At 42.8% G+C, this 20,427-nt stretch overlaps 1 protein-coding gene across 3 annotated transcripts in view; it reads left to right on the top strand.

The window, feature by feature from the left end:
• LOC5501638 (DENN domain-containing protein 5B) overlaps positions 1 to 20,427 on the top strand; it is an 89,145-nt gene that overhangs the window by 3,696 nt on the left and 65,022 nt on the right. For all 3 annotated transcript variants that reach the window (XM_048722494.1, XM_048722493.1, XM_048722492.1), the window contains exons 4-13: positions 6,522 to 6,709; positions 7,058 to 8,060; positions 8,669 to 8,749; positions 10,933 to 10,999; positions 12,748 to 12,823; positions 14,805 to 14,846; positions 15,112 to 15,225; positions 16,075 to 16,227; positions 16,530 to 16,629; positions 19,649 to 19,775. In XM_048722494.1, the coding sequence (XP_048578451.1) occupies positions 6,522 to 6,709; positions 7,058 to 8,060; positions 8,669 to 8,749; positions 10,933 to 10,999; positions 12,748 to 12,823; positions 14,805 to 14,846; positions 15,112 to 15,225; positions 16,075 to 16,227; positions 16,530 to 16,629; positions 19,649 to 19,775 (1,951 nt within the window). The remainder of the gene's footprint in view (positions 1 to 6,521; positions 6,710 to 7,057; positions 8,061 to 8,668; positions 8,750 to 10,932; positions 11,000 to 12,747; positions 12,824 to 14,804; positions 14,847 to 15,111; positions 15,226 to 16,074; positions 16,228 to 16,529; positions 16,630 to 19,648; positions 19,776 to 20,427) is intronic.

Here is a 20,427-nt window from a genome sequence, read left to right as displayed (position 1 = left end):
GACACGGCACATGCACAACATTTGACACAACACAAGAAACAACATTTGACACAGCACATGCACAACATTTGACACAACACATGCACAACATGGTACAATGCATGAGCTGCATGTGCTCGGCACACAAAAAGCACAGACCTGGATATCATGCTAGCCATTAAAAAAAGGTAAGAACATTCTATCGGTTCAGTATCGCACACACAAAAAAACACTGATTATTGCCCGCAGACGGCTGCTATTTTGAGCCCTGGTTCTTTATTGCTTGAATAATCATGTGATCTTGGTAGAGAGGGTATATAGGGGGTTTTGCCTGTTCACTGGCTTATAGAGTGTAGGGGGTTTTGCCTGTGAACTGGCTTAGAGAGTGTAGGGGGTTTTGCCTGTTCACTGGCTTAGAGAGTATAGGGGGTTTTGCCTGTTCACTGGCTTAGAGAGTGTAGGGGGTTTTGCCTTTGAACTGGCTTATAGAGTATAGGGGGTTTTGCCTGTTCACTGGCTTAGAGAGTGTAGGGGGTTTTGCCTGTTCACTGGCTTAGAGAGTATAGGGGGTTTTGCCTTTGAACTGGCTTAGAGAGTGTAGGGGGTTTTGCCTTTGAACTGGCTTAGAGAGTGTAGGGGGTTTTGCCTGTGAACTGGCTTAGAGAGTATAGGGGGTTTTGCCTGTGACCTGCCTCAGAAGGTATAGGGGGTTTTGCCTGTTCACTGGCTTAGGGAGTGTAGGGGGTTTTGCCTGTTCACTGGCTTAGAGAGTATAGGGGGTTTTGCCTGTTCACTGGCTTAGAGAGTGTAGGGGGTTTTGCCTGTTCACTGGCTTAGGGAGTGTAGGGGGTTTTGCCTGTTCACTGGCTTAGAGAGTGTAGGGGGTTTTGCCTGTGAACTGGCTTAGAGAGTGTAGGGGGTTTTGCCTTTGAACTGGCTTAGAGAGTGTAGGGGGTTTTGCCTGTGAACTGGCTTAGAGAGTGTAGGGGGTTTTGCCTGTGAACTGGCTTAGAGATTGTAGGGGGTTTTGCCTGTGAACTGGCTTAGAGAGTGTAGGGGGTTTTGCCTGTGAACTGGCTCAGAAGGTATAGGGGTTTTGCCTGTGACCTGGCTTAGAGAGTATAGGGGGTTTTGCCTGTGAACTGGCTTAGAGAGTGTAGGGGGTTTTGCCTTTGAACTGGCTTAGAGAGTATAAGCGATTTTGCCTGTGACCTGGCTTAGAGAGTGTAGGGGGTTTTGCCTGTTCACTGGCTTAGAGAGTATAGGGGGTTTTGCCTGTGAACTGGCTTAGAGAGTGTAGGGGGTTTTGCCTGTTCACTGGCTTAGAGAGTGTAGGGGGTTTTGCCTTTGAACTGGCTTAGAGAGTGTAGGGGGTTTTGCCTGTTCACTGGCTTAGAGAGTGTAGGGGGTTTTGCCTGTTCACTGGTGTAGAGAGTATAGGGGTTTTTGCCTGTGAACTGGCTTAGAGAGTGTAGGGGGTTTTGCCTGTTCACTGGCTTAGAGAGTGTAGGGGGTTTTGCCTGTGAACTGGCTTAGAGAGTGTAGGGGGTTTTGCCTGTTCACTGGCTTAGAGAGTGTAGGGGGTCTTGCCTGTGAACTGGCTTAGGGAGTGTAGGGGGTTTTGCCTGTTCACTGGCTTAGAGAGTGTAGGGGGTTTTGCCTGTTCACTGGCTTAGAGAGTGTAGGGGGTTTTGCCTGTTCACTGGCTTAGAGAGTGTAGGGGGTTTTGCCTGTGAACTGGCTTAGAGAGTATAGGGGGTTTTGCCTGTTCACTGGCTTAGAGAGTATAGGGGGTTTTGCCTGTTCACTGGCTTAGAGAGTATAGGGGGTTTTGCCTGTTCACTGGCTTAGAGAGTGTAGGGGGTTTTGCCTGTTCACTGGCTTAGAGAGTGTAGGGGGTTTTGCCTGTTCACTGGCTTAGAGAGTGTAGGGGGTTTTGCCTGTTTACTGGCTTAGAGAGTATAGGGAGTTTTGCCTGTTTACTGGCTTAGAGAGTGTAGGGGGTTTTGCCTGTTTACTGGCTTAGAGAGTGTAGAGGGTTTTGCCTGTGAACTGGCTTAGAGAGTATAGGGGGTTTTGCCTGTTCACTGGTAAGAGGGTATAGGGGGTTTTGCCTGTGAACTGGCTTAGAGAGTATAGGGGGTTTTGCCTGTTTACTGGCTTAGAGAGTGTAGGGGGTTTTGCCTGTTCACTGGCTTAGGGAGTGTAGGGGGTTTTGCCTGTGAACTGGCTTAGAGAGTATAGGGGGTTTTGCCTTTGAACTGGCCTAGAGAGTATAGGGGGTTTTGCCTGTGACCTGGCTTAGAGAGTGTAGGGGGTTTTGCCTGTTCACTGGCTTAGAGAGTATAGGGGGTTTTGCCTGTGACCTGGCTTAGAGAGTGTAGGGGGTTTTGCCTGTGAACTGGCTTAGGGAGTGTAGGGGGTTTTGCCTTTGAACTGGATTAGAGAGTATAGGGGGTTTTGCCTGTGACCTGGCCTAGAGAGTGTAGGGGGTTTTGCCTGTGAACTGGCTTAGGGAGTGTAGGGGGTTTTGCCTGTGAACTGGCTTAGAGAGTGTAGGGGGTTTTGCCTGTTCACTGGCTTAGAGAGTATAGGGGGTTTTGCCTGTGACCTGCCTCAGAAGGTATAGGGGGTTTTGCCTGTGAACTGGCTTAGGGAGTGTAGGGGGTTTTGCCTGTTCACTGGCTTAGAGAGTATAGGGGGTTTTGCCTGTGACCTGCCTCAGAAGGTATAGGGGGTTTTGCCTGTGAACTGGCTTAGAGAGTGTAGAGGGTTTTGCCTGTGAACTGGCTTAGGGAGTGTAGGGGGTTTTGCCTATGAACTAGCTTAGAGAGTATAGGGGGTTTTGCCTGTGAACTAGCTTAGAGAGTGTAGGGGGTTTTGCCTGTGAACTGGCTTAGAGAGTGTAGGGGGTTTTGCCTGTTCACTGGCTTAGAGAGTATAGGGGGTTTTGCCTGTGACCTGCCTCAGAAGGTATAGGGGGTTTTGCCTGTGAACTGGCTTAGGGAGTGTAGGGGGTTTTGCCTGTTCACTGGCTTAGAGAGTATAGGGGGTTTTGCCTGTGACCTGCCTCAGAAGGTATAGGGGGTTTTGCCTGTGAACTGGCTTAGAGAGTGTAGAGGGTTTTGCCTGTGAACTGGCTTAGGGAGTGTAGGGGGTTTTGCCTATGAACTAGCTTAGAGAGTATAGGGGGTTTTGCCTGTGAACTAGCTTAGAGAGTGTAGGGGGTTTTGCCTTTGAACTGGATTAGAGAGTGTAGGGGGTTTTGCCTTTGAACTGGATTAGAGAGTATAGGGGGTTTTGCCTGTGACCTGGCCTAGAGAGTGTAGGGGGTTTTGCCTGTGAACTGGCTTAGGGAGTGTAGGGGGTTTTGCCTGTGAACTGGCTTAGAGAGTGTAGGGGGTTTTGCCTGTTCACTGGCTTAGAGAGTATAGGGGGTTTTGCCTGTGACCTGCCTCAGAAGGTATAGGGGGTTTTGCCTGTGAACTGGCTTAGGGAGTGTAGGGGGTTTTGCCTGTTCACTGGCTTAGAGAGTATAGGGGGTTTTGCCTGTGACCTGCCTCAGAAGGTATAGGGGGTTTTGCCTGTGAACTGGCTTAGAGAGTGTAGAGGGTTTTGCCTGTGAACTGGCTTAGGGAGTGTAGGGGGTTTTGCCTATGAACTAGCTTAGAGAGTGTAGGGGGTTTTGCCTGTTCACTGGCTTAGAGAGTGTAGGGGATTTGCCTGTGAACTGGCTTAGAGAGTGTAGGGGGTTTTGCCTATGAACTAGCTTAGAGAGTATAGGGGGTTTTGCCTGTGAACTGGCTTAGAGAGTATAGGGGGTTTTGCCTGTGAACTGGCTTAGAGAGTATAGGGGGTTTTGCCTGTTTACTGGCTTATAGAGTGTAGGGGGTTTTGCCTGTTCACTGGCTTAGAGAGTGTAAGGGGTTTTGCCTGTTTACTGGCTTAGAGAGTATAGGGGGTTTTGCCTGTTCACTGGTAAGAGGGTATAGGGGGTTTTGCCTGTTCACTGGCTTAGAGAGTATAGGGGGTTTTGCCTGTTTACTGGCTTAGAGAGTGTAGGGGGTTTTGCCTGTTCACTGGCTTAGAGAGTGTAGGGGGTTTTGCCTGTTCACTGGCTTAGAGAGTGTAGGGGGTTTTGCCTGTGAACTGGCTTAGGGAGTGTAGGGGGTTTTGCCTGTGAACTGGCTTAGAGAGTGTAGGGGGTTTTGCCTGTTCACTGGCTTAGAGAGTATAGGGGGTTTTGCCTGTGACCTGCCTCAGAAGGTATAGGGGGTTTTGCCTGTGAACTGGCTTAGGGAGTGTAGGGGGTTTTGCCTGTTCACTGGCTTAGAGAGTATAGGGGGTTTTGCCTGTGACCTGCCTCAGAAGGTATAGGGGGTTTTGCCTGTGAACTGGCTTAGAGAGTGTAGAGGGTTTTGCCTGTGAACTGGCTTAGAGAGTGTAGGGGGTTTTGCCTGTTCACTGGCTTAGAGAGTATAGGGGGTTTTGCCTGTGACCTGGCTTAGAGAGTGTAGGGGGTTTTGCCTGTTCACTGGCTTAGAGAGTGTAGGGGGTTTTGCCTGTTCACTGGCTTAGAGAGTGTAGGGGGTTTTGCCTATGAACTGGCTTAGAGAGTGTAGGGGGTTTTGCCTGTTCACTGGCTTAGAGAGTATAGGGGGTTTTGCCTGTGACCTGCCTCAGAAGGTATAGGGGGTTTTGCCTGTGAACTGGCTTAGAGAGTGTAGAGTGTTTTGCCTGTGAACTGGCTTAGAGAGTGTAGGGGGTTTTGCCTGTTCACTGGCTTAGAGAGTATAGGGGGTTTTGCCTGTGACCTGCCTCAGAAGGTATAGGGGGTTTTGCCTGTGAACTGGCTTAGAGATTGTAGGGGGTTTAGCCTGCTTACTGGCTTAGAGAGTGTAGGGGGTTTTGCCTGTTCACTGGCTTAGAGAGTGTAGGGGTTTTGCCTGTGAACTGGCTTAGAGAGTGTAGGGGGTTTTGCCTATGAACTAGCTTAGAGAGTATAGGGGGTTTTGCCTGTGAACTGGCTTAGAGAGTATAGGGGGTTTTGCCTGTGAACTGGCTTAGAGAGTATAGGGGGTTTTGCCTGTTTACTGGCTTAGAGAGTATAGGGGGTTTTGCCTGTTTACTGGCTTAGAGATTGTAGTCGGTTTTGCCTTTGAACTGGCTTAGAGAGTGTAGGGGGTTTTGCCTGTTCACTGGCTTAGAGAGTGTAGGGGGTTTTGCCTGTTCACTGGCTTAGAGAGTGTAGGGGGTTTTGCCTGTGAACTGGCTTAGAGAGTGTAGGGGGTTTTGCCTGTTCACTGGCTTAGAGAGTATAGGGGGTTTTGCCTGTTCACTGGCTTAGAGAGTATAGGGGGTTTTGCCTGTTCACTGGCTTAGAGAGTGTAGGGGGTTTTGCCTGTTCACTGGCTTAGAGTGTGTAGGGGGTTTTGCCTGTGAACTGGCTTAGAGAGTGTAGGGGGTTTTGCCTTTGAACTGGCTTATAGAGTATAGGGGGTTTTGCCTGTTCACTGGCTTAGAGAGTGTAGGGGGTTTTGCCTGTTCACTGGCTTAAAGAGTATAGGGGGTTTTGCCTTTGAACTGGCTTAGAGAGTGTAGGGGGTTTTGCCTTTGAACTGGCTTAGTGAGTGTAGGGGGTTTTGCCTGTGAACTGGCTTAGAGAGTATAGGGGGTTTTGCCTGTGACCTGCCTCAGAAGGTATAGGGGGTTTTGCCTGTTCACTGGCTTAGAGAGTGTAGGGGATTTGCCTGTGAACTGGCTTAGAGAGTGTAGGGGGTTTTGCCTATGAACTAGCTTAGAGAGTATAGGGGGTTTTGCCTGTGAACTGGCTTAGAGAGTTTAGGGGGTTTTGCCTGTTCACTGGCTTAGAGAGTATAGGGGGTTTTGCCTGTTTACTGGCTTAGAGAGTGTAGGGGGTTTTGCCTGTTCACTGGCTTAGAGAGTGTAGGGGGTTTTGCCTGTTTACTGGCTTAGAGAGTATAGGGGGTTTTGCCTGTTCACTGGTAAGAGGGTATAGGGGGTTTTGCCTGTTCACTGGCTTAGAGAGTATAGGGGGTTTTGCCTGTTTACTGGCTTAGAGAGTGTAGGGGGTTTTGCCTGTTCACTGGCTTAGAGAGTATAGGGGGTTTTGCCTGTTCACTGGCTTAGAGAGTGTAGGGGGTTCACTGGTAAGAGGGTATAGGGGGTTTTGCCTGTTTACTGGCTTAGAGAGTGTAGGGGGTTTTGCCTGTTTACTGGCTTAGAGAGTGTAGGGGGTTTTGCCTGTTTACTGGCTTAGAGAGTGTAGGGGGTTTTGCCTGTTTACTGGCTTAGAGAGTGTAGGGGGTTTTGCCTGTTCACTGGTAAGAGGGTATAGGGGGTTTTGCCTGTTTACTGGCTTAGAGAGTATAGGGGCTTTTGCCTGTGAACTGGCTGAGAGGGTATAGGGGGTTTTGCCTGTTTACTGGCTTAGAGAGTATAGGGGGTTTTGCCTGTGAACTGGCTGAGAGGGTATAGGGGCTTTTGCCTGTGATCTAACTGAGAGCTTTCCCTATTTTCAGGTTTTCATCGGTTTATGTTGGTTGCTGAGGGCGTTGTGACCCTGATTTTCCCGTTCATCTGGCAACACGTCTATGTACCTATCCTCCCTGCAGCCTTGCAGCACTTCCTTGATGCCCCTGTGCCATTCATCATGGGCCTGTACTGCGCCTCAGAAGATTTCAAAGCCAACCTTCAACTGCCCTCAGAGGTGCAGCACACAATCACTACTGTTTTCAATGTTCTGTGAAATCCTGCTGCCAATTTCCACCAGCTAAATCTTCTTCTGACTTCCATAATTCAAAATCCTTGAAGAGATTTATGAGCTTGTACAAAAATAATTTCTAATCAGGCCACCTCTCCAAAAGGCACTAACAAATAAAAAAACATATGTGAATTTGTTAGTTTGAATGATGGACACCAGAAAGTGCTGTTAGAAATTGTTGATGAGAGTTTTCAGTAGCTTGTAAGTGCTGTGTGTGAAAATGTTTGGTTGCTTTCTCAGGACTTTCATTCCATCCATGTTTGTTTTAAAAGTTCATGTCCTTTTATCTCTCAGGCATCCCTATGTCTTGTTGACATTGATAACTGTAAAGTTCTTAGCCCTGAGGACCTGCCAGAGTTCCCCAACAAACAGGACCTTATTGAAGAACTCCTAGAAACCATCGAGAAATTTAACATTGCCTCCCAAGAGAGCAATAATCCCTTGTCTAGCAATAGTCGGTGCAGCAGTGAAGGTAATAGTCTGGACAATTCACTGGAGATCCCTCTTGGGGAGAATGTATATGGTAACACTAGCAGTGCAGACGAGGAAAGTGGGTTCGGGAGTGCTGGTGGTTCACCACGAGGCTCTCCAAAGCTCAAACCACGAGCTAAAAAGCAGAAATCCCCATCTTCATCTCCGAAAACTGAAAGACGTGAAAAACCTTCGAGGGTAAGACCGAGACGGATGTCTGCTGGGAGCAGAGTTAGTAAATCCAAGTCTGCATCTAGTTTAGATATGTCTAAAAACCCTAGGCTGCAAGCTATTGCAGCTATAGCAGAGAGAACGGGGATTATTGCGCCTATCTCTACTGTCGCTTCCAGCTTGGAGAAATCCGCCTCTGATTCCCAAATCAGTACTTTCAGTGTAGAAGAACGGATGTTTATATATGGGGAACCAGCCAAGGAGATCTCTCGCAAACAGCAGCATGAGAACGAGTTCAACACTGCCATAAGGGAGATATTTGTCAATCGATTCACTCAAATTTTACTGGAGTATGAATCGTTTGTGATTCAGCCGGCTCAAGATATGGGTCAGTGGATCTCTAATCGCGAGCAGATGCAGAATTTTGACAAGGCTTCCTTCCTGTCCGATCAGCCAACACAGTTTCTGCCATTCCTTTCACCCTTCACAGAGACACAAATGTTTGCTAGTTTTATTGACACCAAGATCTTAGCGGCTTGGGAGGAGGCGGACCCTGCCCTTGCTGTGTTTGATCAGAGGGTGGAGAACATGAAGAGACATCTTGGGGTGGTCAGGTCACCCTCATACGAACGGTGCATGACTCTCAAAAATGCAAGTATGTATCATATACCTCAGACATACGATATACCCTGAATATTTAAGACTAACGTTTTCAACAATGAGAGAATAGCTTCTTGTTATTATAAAAAATCAATGGAGAGGGTCTTGTTTGTGTTATATGCTCATTGTAAACACATCACCCATACCTAAAATAAGGATTTTTTAGTGGATATTTGCCAAACATGTTTTTTTGTTTGACATCTTTCACATATTTGACAACATACTAATGCAATGTTTGTATCAAGTATTACCTGGTTGTATGTGACATACTTATTCATTATGCTTACCAAGTAATACAGTGTTGTATGCTTTATACTAATTAAGCATTAAGCAATACAGGACCATATGCACCAAACTTATGCATTATGCTTCTAAGCATTCCATGGTCGTATGCACCATACATACTTACGCATTCTGTTATGGTTGTCTATAATGCTTCTTAGTCCAAGTTCTCCTGAAGAGATCAAACTCTGTGGATTACATACTTACGCATTCTGTTATGGTTGTCTATAATGCTTCTTAGTCCAAGTTCTCCTGAAGAGATCAAACTCTGTGGATTACATACTTACGCATTCTGTTATGGTTGTCTATAATGCTTCTTAGTCCAAGTTCTCCTGAAGAGATCAAACTCTGTGGATTACATGGCAGCCTCCCCCCATATACTCACTATTCCTGATAAGAAGGGTAAGTTCCTCTCCAGACATTCGCTTGAAATTTTTATATGCTGGGTTCACATGAGCCCTTTATATGCTGGGTTCACATGAGCCCTTTACATGCTGGGTTCGCATGAGCCCTTTATATGCTGTGTTCACATGAGCCCTTTGTATGCTGGGTGCACATGAGCCCTTTACATGCTGTGTTCACATGAGCCCTTTGTATGCTGGGTGCACATGAGCCCTTTACATGCTGTGTTCACAAGAGCCCTTTAAATACTGGGTTCACATGAGCCCTTTACATGCTGGGTTCGCATGAGCCCTTTATATGCTGGGTACACATAAGCCCTTTATATGCTGGGTTCATATGAGCCCTTAATATGCTCTGTTCACATTAGCCTTTACATACGGAGTTCACATGAGCATTTTTAACTCATGAATGCTTGCAAAACATTTACGAGTTATTGGAGGGACTTCTGTGTCACTCGATCGTCAGATGGTTGGATGGATCATCTGTAAACTTTTTGTGGTCTTTCTGTGCTTGAGCAACACAGCAATCCTTAGATCATATATATACTGCCCGTGATCAACTTCCATTTAAAGCCTAGTTTTATAAAAGGGCTTTGTCATCAGCCTGTGACCGTTACAGGTGCGCTAAGGTCATTCTTTAGTATGACCGTAAAGTATATGTAAGCTAGTTTCTTCAGGAAAGTCTTCCATGTGGGTTGAGTGTGTGCATACGTCTTCGCACCGACGTCAATCGGTCTTCTATGGTTCAGTCCAAAGCTGTTAGTTTGCAAACAAAACAAGTAAAATGTAGCAAAGCTTTTAATTCTCTTTGTTTAAGTACTTGCCGATTCGCATCTCTGGGTTTTGGTTGTTTGTTTGAATTTGGGCTGAAAGAGTGACTAGCCAAAACTGCAACTTTTAAGTCCGAGAAACACAAGAGGGAAAAGCCTTTTATAGCAGGGTCTCTGTTTGCAGGGTAATAAAAAAAGCCTCTGTTAGACGGACAAAATAGAAGAGTATAGATTTCCACAAATTAATTTTTCACAATTCTTCCCAATCAGCTAAACTTAATATCAAACAAAACTCGTACAATCACATGGCCCTTGCTTATTCTTCGAATAACGATTTTCGAATAACGATTTTTTTAATGTAATAATAATAATAATAATGATGATGATGATGATGATGATGATGATGATGGTGATGGTGATGGTGATGGTGATGGTGATGGTGATGGTGATGGTGATGGTGATGGTGATGGTGATGGTGATGGTGATGGTGATGGTGATGGTGATGGTGATGGTGATGGTGATGGTGATGGTGATGGTGATGGTGATGGTGATGGTGATGGTGATGATGATGATGATGATAATAATAATAAATTATTATATTATTATATAAATTAGGACATTTTTATGTACTCTCAGCATCTTGGATGTGTTCTTGCTTTGTTCAGTATTAATCTTGTATATCTTTTATGCTCAAAAGAAAATAACTAGAAAAAAATCAATTTGCATTCACAAGCTGGCTCGCAGAGCCTTTGATCTATGCTGGGTCCACATAAGCTTTTTATATACTGGGTCCACATTAGCCTTTCATATACTGGGTTCACATGAGCCTTTCATATAAAGGATTCACATGAGCCTTTTATATGCTGGGTTCACATGAGCCTTTGATATACCGGGTTCACATGAGCCTTTGATATACCAGGTTCACATGAGCCTTTCATATACAGGGTTCACATGAGCCTTTCATATACAGGGTTCACATGAGCCTTTCATATGCTGGGTTCACATGAGCCTTCCATATACTAGGTTCACATGAGCCTTTCATATACAGGGTTCACATGAGCCTTTTATATGCTGGGTTTACATGAGCCTTTCATATACTGGGTTCACATGAGCCTTTCATATACAGGGTTCACATGAGCCTTTTATATGCTGGGTTCACATGAGCCTTTTACATACTGGGTCATGGGAAGGGTTCAGGTTGCAATAACTTATTATCCAAATGTGTTTTGGGTTACAATATGAATTGTTTTCAAGAACATAGCAAAAACTAATATCATTGGGATAACAACATGCAATAACTTTGACCCTTGGAAGTTGCTTGCATATTGTAACATTCATCATTCTTTTCTAATTACCTGCTAATTGTCTGGTATATTTTTTTCTGGTATAAATCTATCATTTGCCTTTTCCCTAGATACTAAAGCAGACTGTTTTCTGAATCTGAGCAAAGATGTCCTTGATGATTGTCCACAAGGGAAAGGGTATGGCTGTTAGCTCTGTATCCTTCTATGATGATCAGAACCTGACAGGGTTCAAAATAGCGGCTTGTCTTTTCTGGATCTTTTTTTTCTGTACCCCCTTCTCATATTTTTAGCATGCAAGACACCAAAATCCACAAAGCCGGCAAAATCTAGCAGATTAAAAAAATATTTTGAACCCTGCCTGATAATACCTATAACTAATGGTGGATATGATAATGCCAATAACTAATGGTGGATATGATAATGCCAATAACTAATGGAGGATATCAGATAATGCCAATAACTAATGGTGGATATGATAATACCAATAACTAATGGTGGCTATGATAATGCCAATAACTAATGATGGATATGATAATGCCAATAACTAATGGTGGATATGATAATACCAATAACTGATGGTGGATATGATAATGCCAATAACTAATGGTGGATATGATAATGCCAATAACTAATGGTGGATATGATAATGCCAATAACTAATGATGGATATGATAATGCCAATAACTAATGGTGGATATGATAATACCAATAACTGATGGTGGATATGATAATGCCAATAACTAATGGTGGATATGATAATGCCAATAACTAATGGTGGATATGATAATGCCAATAACTAATGGTGGATATGATAATGCCAATAACTAATGGTGGATATGATAATGCCAATAACTAATGATGGATATGATAATGCCAATAACTAATGGTGGATATGATAATACCAATGACTGATGGTGGATATGATAATGCCAATAACTAATGATGGATATGATAATACCAATAACTAATGGTGGCTATGATAATGCCAATAACTAATGATGGATATGATAATGCCAATAACTAATGGTGGATATGATAATACCAATAACTGATGGTGGTTATGATAATGCCAATAACTAATGGTGGATATGATAATGCCAATAACTAATGGTGGGTATGATAATGGCAATAACTAATGGTGGATATGATAATGCCAATAACTAATGGTGGCTATGATCACAGAAAGAATGGAAGGACAGACACTGATGAAAGACTGACAGTATTGACTGGCAGTGACAGACAGGCAGTGACTGACTTTGAGGGAAGGAGGAAGGTTCACAGAAACTAATGTCAGACAGACAGACTGGTAGTTAATAGATGAATGATATACTGATGATAAACAGACAGATGACAGGTATACTGATGATGGACAGACAGATGACAGATGTACTGATGTTTGACAGACTGATCATTGACAGACCGATGACAGATATATGATGATGATTGACGGACTGATGATTGACAGGCTGATGACTGACAGACTGATGACCGAGAATATTTATTCTGATGATTGACCAACTGATAACAGATATTCTGATGATTGGCAGACTGAAGATTGACAGGCTGATTATTGACAGACAGATGACAGATATACTTATGAATGACAGATTGATGACAGACAAATGACAGATATACTAATGATTGACAGACTGATGATTGACAGATTGATGACAGATATACTGATGATTGACAGACTAATGACAGATATACTGATGATTGACCTACTGATGATTGACAGACAGACGATTGACAGACTAATGATTGACAGACTGATGATTGACAGACTGGTGCTTGACAGACTAATAATTGACAGTCTGATAGTTGACTGGTGGTAGGTTGGTTGCTATAAAGCTTTAGTTTAAAGCCCTTTTACAAAATATTCCACACTGACTTAGCTGTCAAGTAACAAGAACGTTTGCTTTCAGGAGTGGTAAGGTCAACTGGAGACGGCGCAACCGGCAGCAGCTTCACTCACAACATGTACTGCTCAACACCATGCAGGTTAGTAAACCCAAACTTTATGGTTGCCTAACGACTCAAGCAATTATGTGACCATTGATGAGTGCCATTAGGAAACTGTTTGTTTAGGTTACGTAATGGACCAATGCCTATTGCTGCATTGAATTATGTGAATAAATGCTGTTAAGCTATAATATTTACACTCAATAGGGCCATAACAGACATAAAAAGACTCGGGGGGCATAATACAAGGGTAATTTGGATAACTAACGGCACAGCCACACCCCTAATGGTCATTTCCTTATAAATAAACTTGGGGGGGGGGGCACAGGTCCTGGCCCCTATTGGTTATTAGGGCACTACTTAAAGGAAGCCAAAATGATTTCTTATCTACATTATAATCTGTTATGGTTATAAGAAAATTTTGTAAAAGTCGCGTTGTTTGTAAAATTCAAAATCAGCAATCTGATTTCTGAAAAAAGAAACAGGATGTTTGTCAGATGTTCTTTCATATAACATGAATTTGAAAAATGATTATTCAGAAAGCTGTATTGATGTTAAAAGGTAAACTATGTGACAGTTGCCTAATAAGCAGTAACAGAGAATATTCTAATCATAATTGATCTCATAACTTGAGCATTGTTTTTGAATAATTTCTTTCTTACTTGGCTAGCTAATCCAATCACTCAGCTGCATATAAATGATTACAGTATTCTATTTTAGGAAAATATAAATTTCCTTTTAATTTGCAATAATTTGTGTATTCCTTTTTCCCCCCTTTTTTTGTTAAAAAAACAACTTCTCCAGCAATTTTGATTGAAATGCTTTTAGATAATATTTTTGTAATGGTCCCAGCATGTTTTTCTCATATAATGTGGTATTATACCCGGCTAATAATTAAGTTTTTGGCTTTCAACACTTGTCCCATGTTGTGTGACCAAGGCTGCAGACAGGAAATACTTCAGAGGCCTTACTGTGACCTTCCAATAACATCACAGCTTATCATGAAACCTCTTTGTCTATTACTTAGGGTTTCATTATGTTTCTGCCTAGTTATTTAAAAACATTCTGTATGTGTTTGTCTTGCTGTCTCTGGCTGTGAAGAAGTGACAGGTCTGTTGAATCGATTTTCTAGTTTGAGAAGCCTTTTTCAATCAAAACTATTCTTGCCAAGGATTTTTTTAGTGTCAAAAAAATTTAAATTTTATAAAGATTTCTTCAAAAAATGTTTTTTTTACCTTCATAGAATTTACACTGTGTTTAGGATGGTATAGTACAATGTGTCTTTACTATATTGATCACTGATTTATAATTAGTCCTAGTTACATACACGTCTACAAATCAAGCCAAAATTGTCTTTCATTGATAGATTGTTTTGTGAATCCTTTGCCCTCATCACCAGCTACCTTGTACCTTTTAATAACATTACCCTAATCAGATGTGCCAATTTATAATTTTCTTATTCATAATCTAAATCACTGTCTTATCATGGCTCTCACTGAAGTTTTCAAGCCAGTGATAATCGATATATTCAGTATTTTGTTTTGATCACACTGTCTCTTAATTATTATTATTTTTTATCAAAAAGTTTTCTTTCATTTAGAAAAAAAATGTGTTTTGATTTTTAAATAAGGGGAGGAGATTATTTTGAAATAAAAACAGGCAAATGCCAAAGCATTTCAACCAGCTAAGATGTTTTTTTTATAATATGAAAAATCAAAACAAAAATCAAAACATTTATGAATTGAATATACAGTTTAAATTTAAATATATATTTTTTTCTTCATGTTTTGTACTTTATTTTGTCTCTGTTTGAGCTTGTACTTCATTAAATTGACATTTAAGCAATAACAATTCTTGTGAAATCCCTCACGAGACTGCTAAGCTCTTTGAAATACAAAATGTTTGCCCCAGATAGAAATTAACATCAAGTGTGTTTCTTCGAGTAAGCTGGCATGCACTAAGGATAATGCTATTTTACTAAAACATAAATAAGTTTTATCAATACTTTTTATTTCTGTAGGATGGGAAGAAAATGCGGGATAAACTTGCTAGCAGTCTAAAGGTTGGTATAATGTTGAATTGATTAGTACATACAAGGACAAAACATACACAAAAATGTTGACAGTGAATGGCAGGAGGCATTTGTATACAAATCAACACATTTAGAAACACCACTCTTGAAATAAGCCTTCCAAGGTATTTTAATTTTTACAGCCTTTCTCTTATTTGGTACTACTATCTACTGCAGTATATATATATATTTGTCGTTTTACATCACATATAGCATACTTGCAGAATGACCCAATTATTTGTCCATTTTGCTGTAGAAATACATGCAGGAGGCAAAGACCAAGAGCAGTCAGAGTCAACTTGGGGATCTGACACTAGACTCTACACAGAATGCATTCATACAGAAACTACTCAAGGAGTGTAGGCAAAAGGTACACTTATAGCGTGAATGCTTGTTTCAGTGCCCTTAGGCCTAGATGAGGGCGGTTGAAAATGAAGCAAAGCACAAAATTTAAAGATAATCCATCTAGCACTGACTTAAATAATAAACAAAAATAGCTCTTAAATATAGTTCAGAGCTCAGTGGTCAACTCCAGTTGTTCGATAAAAAAAAGACTACCTTGTTGGTGTTAAAAGCCTTGCTTTCAGTCATACTTGTGCTTTTCTGGAGAGGGGGATGCTTATCTTATGTACTTCTATTTTCCACTTAATCAAGCATTTACCATATTTTTAATTGCTGGCCATAATTCGTATTGTGATAATAATGAGACCTGTGTAATTTAGATTTAGTTGTACATGGCATGCAAACTCAGTTTGCGTTTTTTTTTCTGTTGGGAAAAAAAACATCCACAGGGTACAGGTAGGCTAATGTTATGTTAACTTAAGACTATTGTATTGGCTATTGTTATGTTACCTTTAGACTATTGTATTGGCTATTGTTATGTTACCTTTAGACTATTGTATTGGCTATTGTTATGTTACCTTAAGACTATTGTATTGGCTATTCTTATGTTACCTTAAGACTATTGTATTGGATATTGTTATGTTACCTTAAGACTATTGTATTGGCTATTGTTATGTTACCTTAAGACTATTGTATTGGCTATTGTTATGTTACCTTAAGACTATTGTATTGGCTATTGTTATGTTACCTTAAGACTATTGTATTGGCTATTGTTATGTTACCTTAAGACTATTGTATTGGCTATTGTTATGTTACCTTAAGACTATTGCATTAGATATTGTTATGTTACCTTAAGACTATTGTATTGTATTAATAGACCAAAAAGATGCTGGTCCAAAAGATGGGCCAAGAGGCAGTGGACCTTGGCCACACAGATGCCAGTGTCTCTGGTGTGGAGGAGAACACCCTCATCGCCAGTCTGTGTGACCTTCTTGAGAGAGTGTTCAGCCATGGGCTCCAAACAAGAGAGGTACAGTAATAACATAGGGGATGAACCTATAACTTTGTTACTTAAAACTTGAAGGCTGTAGAGCTGATGTGAAGTTTAGTACAGTGTAGTGAGTTAAATCCACTTGAGTTACAAAGAATTTTAATCCATTCTTCAACCAAAATGGCTCAATTATATTTCTAAAGGATAAAATGATACTGGAAAAGTTGTATTTTCCAAAATGATTTGTGTTTTGGATGTTAAGGAATAACAACAACATTGTCATGCAAGTGGGATTTACGAAAGATGTCTGAAATTTGAGGCAAACATGCACTCTGTTTCAGGGGAAATCTGCACTATGGTCGCATCTGATTGCTTACCAGACGCTGTGTGAAGATCACACATCTGACCAATCGGATCATAACTCCTTATCGCCAGCAGAAGGTAAGGAGTAGCTGATTATCATAACTTCCTTTAAAATCAATAAGAAAACCTAGAGTTTGTGAGTACGACAGACAAGTCATTATTCCAAACAATACAAAAAACAAAATTGCAGTTTGCTTTTAACTATACAGTACCATCCACATGATATACGGATACATATGTGTATTGAACATTGACTTTTAAAACATTTTCTTCACTGAAAACTACAGCAACATTTTCCAAACCACTCCTTTTTTCCCCTCCACATGGAAATTTCTCTACCCCTCTGAAAAATAACTTTGTTCTCTACCCCCCTGAAGAACAGCTTTGCTCTCTACCCCCTGAAGAACAGCTTTGTTCTCTACCCCCTGAAGAACAGCTTTGCTCTCTACCCACTGAAGAACAGCTTTGTTCTCTACCCTCCTGAAGAACAGCTTTGCTCTCTACCCCTCTGTAGAACAACTTTGTTCTCTACCCCCCTGAAGAACAGCTTTGTTCTCTACCCCCCTTAACAACATCTTTGTTCTCTACCCCCCTGAAGAACAGCTTTGTTTTCTACCCCTCTGAAGAACAACTTTGTTCTCTACCCCCCTAAAGAACAGCTTTGCTCTCTACCCCCCTGAAGAACAGCTTTGTTTTCTACCCCCCTGAAGAACAACTTTGCTCTCTACCCCCCTGAAGAACAGCTTTGTTCTCTACCCCCTGAAGAACAGCTTTGTTCTCTACCCCTCTGAAGAACAGCTTTGTTCTTTACCCCCCTGAAGAACAGCTTTGTTCTCTACCCCCCTGAAGAACAGCTTTGTTCTCTACCCCCTGAAGAACAGCTTTGTTCTCTACCCCCCTGAAGAACAACTTTGCTCTCTACCCACTGAAGAACAGCTTTGTTCTCTACCCCTCTGTAGAACAACTTTGTTCTCTACCCCCCTGAAGAACAACTTTGTTCTCTACCCCCCTGAAGAACAGCTTTGTTCTCTACCCCCTGAAGAACAGCTTTGTTCTCTACCCCCTGAAGAACAGCTTTGTTCTCTACCCTCCTGAAGAACAGCTTTGTTCTCTACCCCCCTGAAGAACAGCTTTGTTCTCTACCCCCCTGAAGAACATCTTTGTTCTCTACCCCTCCGAAGAACAACTTTGCTCTCTACCCCCCTAAAGAACAGCTTTGCTCTCTACCCTCCTGAAGAACAGCTTTGTTCTCTACCCCTCTGAAGAACAACTTTGTTCTCTACCCCCCTAAAGAACAGCTTTGCTCTCTACCCCCCTGAAGAACAGCTTTGTTTTCTACCCCCCTGAAGAACAACTTTGCTCTCTACCCCCCTGAAGAACAGCTTTGCTCTCTACCCCCCTGAAGAACAACTTTGCTCTCTACCCACTGAAGAACAGCTTTGTTCTCTACCCCTCTGTAGAACAACTTTGTTCTCTACCCCCTGAAGAACAACTTTGTTCTCTACCCCCCTGAAGAACAGCTTTGTTCTCTACCCCTCTGAAGAACAGCTTTGTTCTCTACCCCTCTGAAGAACAACTTTGTTCTCTACCCCCTGAAGAACAGCTTTGTTCTCTACCCTCCTGAAGAACAGTTTTGTTCTCTACCCCCCTGAAGAACAGCTTTGCTCTCTACCCCTCTGTAGAACAACTTTGCTCTCTACCCCCCTGAAGAACAGCTTTGCTCTCTACCCTCCTGAAGAACAGCTTTGTTCTCTACCCCTCTGAAGAACAACTTTGTTCTCTACCCCCCTGAAGAACAGCTTTGCTCTCTACCCCCCTGAAGAACAGCTTTGTTCTCTACTCCTCTGAAGAACAACTTTGCTCCCTACCCCCTGAAGAACAGCTTTGTTCTCTACCCCCTGAAGAACAGCTTTGTTCTCTACCCTCCTGAAGAACAGCTTTGTTCTCTACCCCCCAGAAGAACAGCTTTGTTCTCTACCCCCCTGAAGAACATCTTTGTTCTCTACCCCTCCGAAGAACAACTTTGCTCTCTACCCCCCTAAAGAACAGCTTTGCTCTCTACCCTCCTGAAGAACAGCTTTGTTCTCTACCCCTCTGAAGAACAACTTTGTTCTCTACCCCCCTGAAGAACAGCTTTGCTCTCTACCCCCTGAAGAACAGCTTTGTTCTCTACCCCTCTGAAAAACAACTTTGCTCTCTACCCCCCTAAAGAACAGCTTTGCTCTCTACCCCCCTGAAGAACAGCTTTGTTCTCTACCCCTCTGAAGAACAACTTTGTTCTCTACCCCCCTGAAGAACAGCTTTGCTCTCTACCCCCTGAAGAACAGCTTTGTTCTCTACCCCCCTGAAGAACAGCTTTGCTCTCTACTCCCCTGAAGAACAGCTTTGTTCTCCACCCCTCTGAAGAACAACTTTGTTCTCTACCCCCCTGAAGAACAGCTTTGCTCTCTACTCCCCTGAAGAACAGCTTTGTTCTCTACCCCCCTGAAGAACAGCTTTGCTCTCTATCACCCTGAAGAACAGCTTTGTTCTCTACCCCCCTGAAGAACAGCTTTCCTCTCTACCCCCCCCTGAAGAACAGCTTTGTTCTCTACCCCCCTGAAGAACAGCTTTCCTCTCTACCCCCTGGATAACAGCTTTGCTCTTGCTTTCCCTGAAGAACAGCTTTGCTCTCTACCCCCCTGAAGAAAGGCTTTGCTCTCTCTTTCCGTAAGGAAAAGCTTTTGTTCTCTACCCCCTGAAGAACAGCTTTGTTCTCTACCCCCCTGAAAAACAGCTTTGCTCTCTACCCCCCTGAAGAACAGCTTTGTTCTCTACCCCCCTGAAGAACAGCTTTGTTTTCTACCCCCCCTGAAGAACAGCTTTGTTCTCTACCCCCCTGAAGAACAGCTTTGCTCTCTACCCCCCCTGGATAACAGCTTTGCTCTTGCTTTCCCTGAATAACAGCTTTGCTCTCTACCCCCCTGAAGAAAGGCTTTGCTCTCTCTTTCCGTAAAGAAAAGCTTTGTTCTCTACTCCCTGAAGAAAATGCTTTTTTCTCCCCCCCCCTGAAAAAAAATTTGTTCTCTACCTCCCTAGTTTTGTTCCTTTTCCACAGCCATGCGTACAGTTGACTCTCCTACCAAGCACTCCCCCCAGAAAAGGCGCAGCATTGGTGTCCCCACTGATATCCTAGCCTTGATGCAACCACTCAGTCAATCAGCTGCCGTGTTATCAGACATGAGGTAGATACAACTTTGCTCAAGGGGGAGGGGGATAGGGGACAAGATTTATTTAAGGGGGGATCTATAAGATATAAATGGTAGGGGTAAATCTATGGAAAATGGCTTCCATACATTTCTTGACCCCCATCTGAAGGGGGGAGGGGGGATGTGTTAGATTGTGGTTAGCAAAGAGATTGTTCATCAAGTATATTAGTCCCTAATTTGCACAGTAAGTTAGTCTTTCTATCAAATCCTTGGTTTGATATTTCTGTGAGAGAATGGCAATCACCATCTATCACTATGAGATGGCCAATCACAGTGGATGTGAGATGCTGTAGATGGCCAATCACAGTGGATGTAAGATGCTGTAGATGGCCAATCACAGTGGATGTGAGATGCTGTAGATGGCCAATCACAGTGGATTTGAGATGCTGTAGATGACAAATCACAGTGAATGTGAGATGCTGTAGATGGCCAATCACAGTGGATGTAAGATGCTGTAGATGGCCAATCACAGTGAATGTGAGATTCTGTAGATGGCCAATCACAGTGGATGTAAGATGCTGTAGATGGCCAATCACAGTAGATGTGAGATGCCGTAGATGGCCAATCACAGTGGATGTAAGATGCTGTAGATGGCCAATCACAGTGGATGTAAGATGCTGTAGATGGC

The sequence above is a fragment of the Nematostella vectensis genome, chromosome 15 (assembly GCF_932526225.1).
Source record: "Nematostella vectensis chromosome 15, jaNemVect1.1, whole genome shotgun sequence".
NCBI classification, from domain to species: Eukaryota; Metazoa; Cnidaria; class Anthozoa; order Actiniaria; family Edwardsiidae; genus Nematostella; species Nematostella vectensis.
The sequence above is the reverse complement of the archived record's forward strand: the minus strand, read 5'-3'. Positions and strand labels throughout refer to the sequence as shown.